Source organism: Eubalaena glacialis, chromosome 19 (genome assembly GCF_028564815.1).
Source record: "Eubalaena glacialis isolate mEubGla1 chromosome 19, mEubGla1.1.hap2.+ XY, whole genome shotgun sequence".
NCBI classification, from domain to species: Eukaryota; Metazoa; Chordata; class Mammalia; order Artiodactyla; family Balaenidae; genus Eubalaena; species Eubalaena glacialis.
Genome location: NC_083734.1, coordinates 62,065,521 through 62,076,035, shown reverse-complemented (window position 1 = coordinate 62,076,035; position 10,515 = coordinate 62,065,521). Strand labels below are relative to the sequence as shown.

Sequence of the window (10,515 nt, the reverse complement as noted above, 5' to 3'; positions counted from 1 at the left end):
AAAAGTCATTTAAAAATCCTTCATCTGCCATATACTTTGCATCTCTTTACCCCGTTCTGCAGCCTTCTAATCTTGTTACAAATTTTCTTTTTGGACAACTTGGATGATTCTAAACATGAGAACCTCTTCCAGAGGTTGCTTTGCAGCAGTAGGACAGGGGCTTGGAATGAAAAACAGGACTTAGGAGTATCTTTGAGTTAAGGCTGGGAGGGCAGGAGTCATGTCTGGGGCTGGCTCGGGGGGAGCTGGGCGTCCCTTTAGATGAGGTCGTGAATAAGGGTTTGAGGAAACAGGATTACAAAGGTCCAGGTGTTCCCCAGGTTCCTTCCTAGGAAGCCGTCAGGACAGACGGGCCGGTGAGCGCGGTGCGAACCTGGGGAAGAATGACGGGAGCTGGACAGAAAGGAGCGAGTGGGAGGCGGGGGCTTCTTCGGAGGCCCCAGCCTCGAAAGGAGGGGGACGCTGATGGCGCGGCGCTGTCCCCTTGGCAGCACTCGGTGGCCTTGGCCAGCCAGACCGTCCACGCGTCCCGACGTTGAGATGAGCGCTGGCCGCACGAAGGGGTAGCACACGGATGAGATGAGGGATACTCCGCTTCGACCCCGCAACCTCCCAGGGCTGAAAGGGGCCTTCGGGATCGCAGCTGTCCCCTCCCGTCCCGCACACAGAGGCCGCAGAGCTGCTTCAGTCCTACCGCCCGCGGGCGCCTCTCCTACTTCCCAGCCCGTCTCCAGCGCCTGGAGACACCAACGGGCGCATCCCGGGAGAAGAGAAGCGCCGCCGAGCCGCGTGTCCCGGACGCCCCCTCCGCGCCGCCCGCCAGTGGGCGCATCCCCGCGCCGGGCCGTGAGTCCACCTGCGGCCGCCGCGGACTCGCTTCCGCGCCGGTGGACTCTGTCACGCCGAGGGCTCTGCTCACATCCACGGCCAGCCGAGCACGTGCACGAGCAGCTGACCCCGCGGCGCGGGCGCGGCCGGGGAGCGGCGCCCAGGAGAGCGGCGCCCCCGGAGGGCAGGGCGGAAAGGCCGAGCGCGGGGCTGATCTCAGCGCCTCGTGGCCCCCTCGTGACCGCGCTTCGCTCGAGAACCTGGGGCCACGGCGACCACTAGGACTCGGGCCCCGCGCCCCCGAGACTGCCTCGCGCGGCCAGGCGCGACGTGGGGCGCAGCGTGGGGCGCGACGGCGGGGCGTGGAGCGCGGCGGGGGCGGGGCATGGAGCGCGGGGCCGGACGTGGAGCGCGGGGCCATGACAGGGCGTCAAGGGGCGGGGCACAACGGAGCGTGCGTGCTACGGTGGGGCGTGGCGTCGCGCGAAGGGGAGGGGCATGACGTCGGCGCAGGGCACGGCGCAGGGCGGGTGGTGTCGACGCCCGGCGGGATGACGATGACGAGGTGAGGGTGACGGGGTGAGGATGGCGGGGTGGGGTTGGCAGGGCCGAGCTGGAGCCTCCGGGCTGGGGCCTCCTGGCCGGGCGGCCAGCTGGTAGAGGATGGGGACGGTCGCGGTCGGTGGGGAGGGAGGAAGATGTGGGAGGAGCAGCCGTGGCGGAAGCGGGGAGGACGGCGGGGGCGGGAGTGTCTCGGGAGAGCCAGGCCAGGCTTCCTCGGGTGGAAAAGACGAAGCGAGAGTCCCCGGGGATCCCCCAGGCCGCCCCCTACCGGGCCGGGTCGCGCTGGCGCGGGGCCGAGCCCAAGGAGCGAGTTGCTATGGACACCCGGCCGGGGTGGCCGTCCGGTTGCGGTCCCGGCGCGCCGGCAGCTCTCGGGCCCCCATCCCCCGAAGTGACCCCCACTTGGGAGGCCGGAGGAGGCCTCCTGACCTTTGACACCGCCTTTTTACTGTTAGGGTGAAGGCGCCACGCGCTCCCGCCCAGGCCCAGACATGCCGGTCCTTGTGAGACAGAAACTTGAGAGGGGGCCGTCCTCTCCCTGAAGGTGGGTAGAACGACAGGACGTTGTCCTGGAGGAGAAGTCGCATTTCGGCCCATTGTGGAGCAGTGAGGACGAGCCTCTGCTCATAGGAGAGCTTTGACGAGCGAGAGCTTCGTTTTGGGGATTTCTTCCACAGTCTGGAACGCCAGAGTTCAGATGTCCAGCCAGGACAGCCATTCGCTTAAACTTTCCCATCAATTGTCTATCATTAAAGTGGAGGAAATGTAGATAATTAGAAAATATGATAGTTCCAGACAGTGACGTCCAGTTTTTTCCTTTCCTCACTCACAAAGCCTCGCGGTGGAACAGCTGTCTGACCCGTTCAAAGGGAAGGATGAAATCTCTGCGCAGGCACGCGATGTGAATGGAAGAGGCCTGTCACGGTGGGTCTGGCTTTTAGTCACCTGGTGTCTTCCTCAGGGTGACACGACCCGGAGACGATGAACTTCAGTGGCTGAGATATATTATCAGCCCGCAGTTAAGTTACAGAAACGGCAAGATTTACATTAGTTCTCTTTCCATTTGGTCGTGAACATCTTTGAGTCACACTGGAAAGGATGAGTATTTTTCATGTGGCCCTAATGAGTCAGTTCATAATATTATTACCCAAATGGCAGAAGGAAATGGGAAATCAGGTCATGTCTTATGGTTACCACTAGGTTTTATAATAGGAGCAGGTTCCCTAAGAGATGGAGGAATGAATTTCATGGTTGTCTTTTCACTCTTTCAGAGACCCTCCCCAAGAAATTGATTAGAAATGGGCAAAGCAAACAGTAATTTGGAGTGATCACTCCAAGGCATTAGCAATCAATCAGTCATTCCATGCTAGGGAGAAATAAAAGATGTCTGTGGAGGATGTACATAGATGAAAGTCACCAGTATGGATATGCATTTTACATTTGATTTCTTGTGTCTTTCTGGTAGATGAAAACAGTACGGCACTCTGAACACACACTAAAGACAGCTCTCATCTCAAAGAACCCAGCGCTTGTGTCACAGTATGAGAAGTTAGATGTTGGGGAAAAGCGTCTGATGGACGAAGCCTTCCGGCCAGACAGTGACCTCTTTGGACCCATTACTTTGCATTCGCAGTCAGACTGGATAACCTCCCATCCTGAGGCTCCCCAAGACTTTGAAGAGTTTTTCAACGATCCTTACAGAAAGACGCCTTCTCCACAGAAGCACAGTATTTATATACAGTGCATTGGTATATATTGGATTTGTTTTGCTTTTGCAATGGTGCTGTTGCCAGGGATAGTTTGGCTTGTCGATCTCATTCAAGCGGGCAGTTTTTATAATCATTTTTGACGTTCATGCCCAAGGTGGAAGTTTTGTAGCCAAACTGCCTTAAAAGAGGATGTTTTGTTTCTTTCTAATTCGTATTCACCTCAGTGAACGATAAAGGTGTATTGAAAATTTACAGTTGGTTTGTGTCTAATTCCAAATTTCTAATTCTAGACTGAGGTAAAGGTTATTTTAATCATCTCATAGTCTGTCTTTAAATTTTCTTCCATATTATAGGATTGCTAGGAAACACCAGAAGTATCAGTGAAGAATATGTGAAATGGCTCAAGGGCTACTGTGAAGCATTTTTCTATGGCTTGACGGTAAAACTCCTAGAACCAGTTCCTGTCTCTGCAACGAGGTGTTCCTTTAGAATCAATGATAACACGCAGAACCTACAGATTCATGCAGGTGAATTAAACAGCTTTATGGTTTGAATTGAGCTATACGTATATATGTGTGTGTATATATATATCACATGCGTGTTTCTTTTTAAATAGGGCAGATCCTGAAGTTCTTAAAAAAGAAGAAACCTGAAGATGCTTTTTGTGTTGTGGGAATAACAATGATCGATCTTTATCCAAGAGACTCCTGGAATTTTGTCTTTGGACAGGCCTCTTTGACAGATGGTATTCCTTTTTGACATTGTTGGTAGACACTTCCTCAACTTGAGACTATTTGAAGATTTTGAAAGAGGGAAAAAATTCCAACCAATTACAGTTTTGATACTTAAGACTGTATAGTATTTCTGGTGCAGCATCCTGCCATAAAGGGAAGGATGCTGTTGATAGACCCCTTTGATCTGGGTTTCTCCACAGGTTGGCCGTTCAGTGCCTGTGTGACCTTGAAGCTAATAATACCTATTTCACAGTGTCATTTTGAGATAATTTACATAAGAGTGCTGATCCGTAAGAAGTGTGTACATACGCCTGGCACATATATAGGCATTCAGCACAACAGGTGGTAAATGTAGGTAATTCAGTGGCAAGGTGAACTAAATAAGTTAAGGATATTTGAATTGTCATTAATATAAATGAAAATCTTGCTAATTGTTTTTCAGCTCTTTTAGTAGTCTTGCACAGATGAGGTAGCTGTAGACTGATTTACAAGTGTGCTTCATATCCAGTGTCTCAGGACATTTTGTTATTTTATTTATGGTCAGTTTCAGTCTTTGACTTGAAATAAAATAAACTTTGACTCATTGTGAACCCTGCTTGATAACACTGGGAGTGGGAAAGGATCCAGAAGCAAATCATATTTTTGCCTATTTTGTGTTTTTTTTTTTGCCTTCTCCCCACCCCTCTATTTTTGCTCTTATTTTTCTACCCTTATCCCCCAGGATCTAAAACAGGTTTGAAGGGGAAAAGTCCAGTAAACTAAGGGGCATGATTGTCCATTAGCGTTCTAGGGATGGGGAGCAAGTACCAGGGCCTGTATGAGTACAGAGGTTATAGACTGGCTGTTACATCAGCCTCAGGGTTTGTTGGGGTGGGAGCTCTCGCTAACAAATGTTTCTTCCTATTAGAGACACCCCTCTCCTCCCCGTTCATCAGAGGTGGGGGCCCAGGGTGCTGTGGAGCCTCTTCTTCCCTCCCAGCCCTTCATCCTCCCCCAGCCCTTCATCTTCTCCCAGCCCTTTATCCTCACTCTCCATTTACATTCTTACAGCGCCAGACCCCCTGCCCCCATGACCTTACTAACACACACTCTCGCAGACTTGGGTCACTGCTGTCCCCCTGAGTTTTTGTACGAGTTTTCTATCAGAAATAAATTTATATGAGCTCAATCTTTATTTCCCCTTTTATTATTAACCTGATAGAGATGGAACCATTAAAAAAATTTTTAAACAATGTGTTTATTTAGATATTGTTAACTAGTATATCGTACGTATTTGAGGAGGTCAGGAAGCACTCCCCCCAAATGTTTCTATTTCTTTTTTTTTTCTCAGTAAGTTTCTTAAATATTGTGTGACGTAAGAGAAGATGTAGTAGGAGAGCAGGGTTGATCTGCCGTGCAGTGAGACAGTATCCTACTACAAGTGACTTCATTCTCTCCAAGTTTATAAAGATTGGTATTTTAAAATTGAGAAATATTTAATTACCAAAGGAAATAATCTGTTGGTAGGATTATTAGAAGAAAAAAATGTTCTTGCTGAAGGTATTATAGTGAAATACACCCACACTTGTTTGGTCAGAGGAGGTCACTTGTGACGTGAGTAGGTTTAGTTTTTTCTTAACTTCCAGAATGCTCTCTTCCCCTAAATCTCAAATACCAAGGTGGGGTGAGGTGCATTCTTTTTGAATCAAATTAGGTCGGACAAACTTACTATGAATTCACTTCCTTAACACAAATGTTCCTTACTACTTTCGAAGAGCAACTGAAAGAGGCATACATGAAAGCGACAATGTAAACAAGTGGAATTATAAAGCAGTCAGTGCCCTTTAGAACGAGTGGTGCGTCAGTCTGTTCTCTGGGCAGAGGTGGTTGAAACTAGCCTAGGTGTCACAGGAAGTCAGTTACAGGGGTGTTTGTTCCGGTCACCGGCACAGCTGCAGAGAGGGTTGTGCTGTGTTTACAGGGGGGAGGACAGGAGAGGTTCTTCTGTCTGAAGGCAGGGTCCAGACATGGTCACCAAGGCAGTGGGGCAATGGCCGGATGTCTTCCTGTATAGCAGGGCACGAGGGAAGGACGGGACCCTCAGTGACATGCACGGCACTGAGATCTGTTTACCGTGATCTTCCAGAGTGAGGTCATGAGCCTGCAGTTCAGTCACTCTGTCGCTCCTTTTGGAGTACTTGATTTGGGCTATTTAAGAAAATGACTTCTTTTTTTTTTTTTTTTAATTTGCCACTTGGCTTGCGGGATCTTAGTTCCCCAACTAGGAATTGAACCCGGGCCCACGGCAGTGAAAGCGCAGAGTCCTAACCACTGGACAGCCAGGGAATTCCCCCAAAAATGACTTCTTTTGTGGGGGAAAAAACTCTCTGGAACTTACGATTTCTCAAGAATTTGACGTCAAGATCATTGAGTTTTACAGAGCAGAGCAGATTGGATAGCGGAAGATTCTGATCGGGAAATCGGGGGCAGAAGCCTGCTTTGTCTGGGCAAACCTTAGCCGAGCTTAGTGGGGCTGCGGGCACTCACTGGGACCGACGGGCACTCCCCAGCCAGGTGCCCGAGCGGGCTCTTTTTTAGTCTTTGCTTCAGGAATCTTCCTCTTATTCTGTCATTGTTTGTCCTCTTTTCCTAGGTGTGGGGATATTCAGCTTTGCCAGGTACGGCAGTGATTTTTACAGCTCACACTACGAAGGCAAACTGAAGAAGCTGCAGAAGAAATCTTCAAGTGACTACTCAGTTTTTGATGATTATTACGTTCCTGAAGTGACTAGTGTTTTGCTGCTTCGGTCCTGTAAGGTGAGCCGTTCAAACCGTCCCCCAGGAGTGTTGTTTTAAGAGATCTCGATCCCTTGAACTTATGTATCCGCGGTCCTTAAGGTGGTTTCATAAATGAGTTTGTGTCATTTGTATACTTCTGGTGGATATTGCTTGACTGAAGTTATCAATAAAACCAGAATGTAAACGGTACCTTCATACTGAAATGTACAGTATCTGTGACAGTTTTTTGTCCTGTTAGTTACACGTGGCCTTGGCTGTACCCGTCTCCTGACCATTAGCTTAATTCCAGAATTCTGGGCGGGTAGGGACGCCGTGCTCGTCAAGTCAGGTTAACTCCCGGGGGCCTGCGGGACCCCTGCGCTCTGGCCCCTGGCGAGGAACGGCCTTCCCCTTGGGCTCCGGGCCGCCGACTGCAGCTGCTGGTTCCTCGTGGCTCCCCCTGCCCTGCTCTGTGGAAAGCCTGTCTCCTCGTTTCCCCCTTTCTTCATAGCCAGACGGGCTTTTCTGCTTTCACCACTGCTGTGTGTCGGGGTAGAGAACGACACCTGATGGAATGACGGTTTCAGAGTACAGCCGACCCTTAAGCGACATGGCTTTGAACTGCATGGGTCCGCTTCCGTGCGGTGTTTCTCACTGGCGCCATAGGTACTGCCCTGCCGCAAGGGCCCGCGGAACTGCGGCTGTAGAGGGCTGACTGTAAAGCCAGAGCAGGTTCTTGACTGCAGGGGGGTCGGTGCCCCACCCCCGCTTGTTCAAGGGTCAGCTGTACGTTCCCTGCATTAATGTGCTTGTTAACATGCAGTTCAAGCTCCTCCCCTCCTACCTACCAACTCGGCATCTCTGGGGGAAGGGCCTCAGAATCTAAATGTTAGCAAGCACCCCTCTGGTCCAGAGCAGTGGTCTCAACCAGGGGTGATTTTGCCACCCAGGGAACATTTGGCCGTGTCTGGAGACATTTCTTCTGGTGGTCACAGCGGGGGAGGGGATGCTACTGGCATCTAGTGGGTGGAGGCCAGGGCTGCTGCTCAACACCCTACCGTGCACAAGACACCCCGCCCCGACCCCGCCAAGGAATGATCCTGTCCAACATGTGAGTGGTGTCGAGGTGGAGAAACCCTGGTGGGGGAAGTAATGAAGCCCAGAGAGGAAGGCAGTAAGACATTCAGGGAAATGAGGGTCTAAGTCTTTGCGCAGATTGAGGTTTTGGTGGTGATGGTAAGGGAGCTCATTCCTGTGAATTGGTTTCTTGGAAGAGCATGCAAAAGAAGGGGGTGTACCTTGTTGCCGATGACCGTGGCGCTGTAAGCCTCCATGTGAATGTCTTGCAGACTTTAACCCATGAGATTGGACATATCTTTGGACTTCGGCACTGCCAGTGGCTCGCATGCCTGATGCAAGGCTCCAACCACTTGGAAGAAGCTGACCAGCGTCCCCTCGACCTTTGCCCTGTCTGTTTACGCAAGTTGCAGAGTGCTATCGGCTTCCACCTTAAAGACAGATACAAAGTAAGTGGGGGAAGCCATAAAGGGGGAAGTGGTTATTTAAGTAGCAAACTACCATTTTCTATTAGACCCTTCTCTGGAGGTGATTTATCAGAGGAAATTAGTGCAAAGGTAAGCAGGAAGCTGTGGTTTTAAAAAAAATGCAAAGAAATATCTTTCTTAAAAACTTTGACTTGCCTTACACTTAGAATTCAATGAGAAATGGTGGAAGAGGTTTCTGTGTCTCCCGTTCGTTTAGGGCCAGAGAGCTTGACTTTGCAGAGCAGAATAAATATTGATAAGCGAGGCGAAGTTCATGTTTAAAAACTCTATGAAGGGACTTCCCTGGTAGTGCAGTGGTTAAGAATCCGCCTGCCAATGCAGGGGACACGGGTTCCAGCCCTGGCCCGGGAAGATCCCACATGCCATGGAGCAGCTAAGCCTGTGCGCCACAACTACTGAGCCTGCGCTCTAGAGCCTGCGCACCTACAGCCCGTGCTCCACAACAAGAGAAGCCACCGCAATGAGAAGCTTACGCACCACAATGAAGAGTAGCCCCCGCTCGCCGCAACTAGAGAAAGCCTGCACACAGCAATGAAGACCCAACACAGCCATAAATAAATAAATTAATTAAAAAAAAAAATAATAATAAATTTACATTAAAAAAACCCCAAAAACTATGAATATGTGGAAGTGATTTATCTTTCCACATGTGGGACAAGGATATGATATTCATTAGGAGGAAGGCATGATTTTAAGAAGGAGGGAAAGTAATCTCGATGTGCAAGTGAATGTGTCCACAAACATAGCGACTGCAGTCCATGTCTACATGTGTGTCTTCACATATGTATATGTGCCATGCCTATGTGTACACTTAACAGGTGTATACATATCCCCGTCAAATTACAACCACGGTATAATGCCTTGTGGAACACTTACCAAGTTAAGAAAAGAAAATAATTATCCTCCCACCTTCAAAAAACTGTGAGGACTAAGTGTAATTCTTTCTCATCTTCTCTCCTGTGCATCCTCATGACTGTCCTGTGTGCTCACAGCTGCCGTGTTTTCTGGTGCATGCCCTTTGACAAGCATGGTCTCACCTTCGTGACCATCTTTATCAAATGGAACATCTCCGTGGGGTAGCATAAGTCACCGATGTAGATAACTTGATTTGGAAGCTAATGTTTTTCTCTTGCCGAAGTCTGTTTTGCTGGGATTTGTTAAAAGATGAACGTGTTTTTCAAGGCGCTGGTGAGGTGGGTTGATGCCGAGTCCACTGACACACCTACAGTTACTCCGGAACATAGCCGTGAGGATCCTCTGAGTTTGCCAAAACCTGTGGAAGCCTTTAAAGAATGGAGAGAGTGGATAACAAAATGCCTTGCTGTTCTTCAGAAATAAGAACCTTCAAATAGGAATAATTAAACACTTGCACATTATGCTTTCATTTGGGTGGTGTACTGTACTGCATTGGAATAAACTGTTACACTGATTCTGCGCTGTGTCAAAGTAACAGAGTGGAATTTTTTTTTAAAGCACTGGAACTTCGAACTGAGGCTCATTTACAATGATAAAAACTCGAAACTCTTTCTCTTCTGTCTTAGTAGCCTGGTCTGTGGCAGCAAGCACATTTCCATTCTTCAGATACGTTTATGTCTCCTGAAAGAGCTAGGGCCAGCAGTAACTAGTAACAAATCCTGTAAAAATAGCTCTCCCCATCCTGAGAAAGGATTTCCAAGGAACATAATTTCCAGAGGAGGATTTCTGGTTCAGTTTTTAGAAAGAGGTGCTCCGGGTCTGCTGACCGGGCCAGGTCACTTTCTCCATTCACACCCCTTTGCTGTTCTGCAGACTTTTCCGCCCTTGGGCGCTGCCTTACCTCTTCTTTTCCTTTGCTGACTGTTAGCTCATCCCTGAAAGAAGCAGCAGCTTGCTTCAGTTCTAGCAGCTTAAACCGTGACCTCCTCTCAAGAACATTTTCCAGTGAAAATGCCCGTGGTACTTGCACTACGCCAGCCTTGGGTGCTTGTGGGGACATTGCAGTTCTCAGCTTTCACAGAGAGAGCCCTTTGTGAGGGGTCTTGCAGATAATTTGTTGTCGTTGTTACCGAGTCCAAGCTTGTACCGCTGGCCGGCACAGCAGGCCAGTAAGTCGAGAGGCGAGTTCTGGGGGCAAGGAATAGTGACCTTATTCAGAAAGCCAGCAGACCGAGAAGATGGTGGACTAGTGTCCCAAAGGAGTTAGAATTCAGGCTGCTTTTCTACCACAAGGGACGGGGGCGTGGTTGGTTGTTGCAGCCTTCTTGGTGTCAGAATCCTTTGTTCTTGCAGCTGTCCCCGTAGGTCAGGTCACCATGTTGCTGTAAACCTCCAACAAGACAAATGTTATTCTGTTCTGCAGCTTTTCCTCTGTATATGAAT

At 49.5% G+C, this 10,515-nt stretch overlaps 1 protein-coding gene across 4 annotated transcripts; it reads left to right on the top strand.

Moving 5' to 3' along the window:
* The first annotated feature begins 1,317 nt into the window (after positions 1-1,317).
* On the top strand, positions 1,318-9,587 carry AMZ2 (archaelysin family metallopeptidase 2). Of its 4 annotated transcripts, none has more exons than XM_061174823.1 (9): positions 1,318-1,393; positions 1,848-1,936; positions 2,227-2,316; positions 2,858-3,140; positions 3,455-3,628; positions 3,718-3,846; positions 6,468-6,631; positions 7,942-8,118; positions 9,340-9,587. In XM_061174823.1, the coding sequence occupies exons 4-9, from the start codon at positions 2,858-2,860 to the stop codon at positions 9,493-9,495; spliced, it is 1,083 nt and encodes a 360-aa protein (XP_061030806.1). In that variant the 5' UTR covers positions 1,318-1,393; positions 1,848-1,936; positions 2,227-2,316; the 3' UTR covers positions 9,496-9,587. The 4 variants fall into 4 exon arrangements, with proteins under 4 accessions (XP_061030806.1, XP_061030809.1, XP_061030808.1 ...); XM_061174826.1 differs by lacking the exon at positions 9,340-9,587 and adding an exon at positions 8,479-9,322; XM_061174824.1 differs by lacking the exon at positions 1,318-1,393 and adding an exon at positions 1,407-1,484.
* The last annotated feature ends 928 nt before the right edge of the window (positions 9,588-10,515 follow it).

Bases quoted from the DNA above. Each gene is read 5' to 3' on its own strand.
- AMZ2 (XM_061174825.1), top strand. From the start codon at position 2,858: ATGAAAACAGTACGGCACTCTGAACACACACTAAAGACAGCTCTCATC. The intron at 3,141-3,454 runs GTATATATTGGA...TCCATATTATAG, and splicing joins TATTTATATACAGTGCATTG to GATTGCTAGGAAACACCAGA. The intron at 6,632-7,941 runs GTGAGCCGTTCA...AATGTCTTGCAG, and splicing joins TGCTGCTTCGGTCCTGTAAG to ACTTTAACCCATGAGATTGG.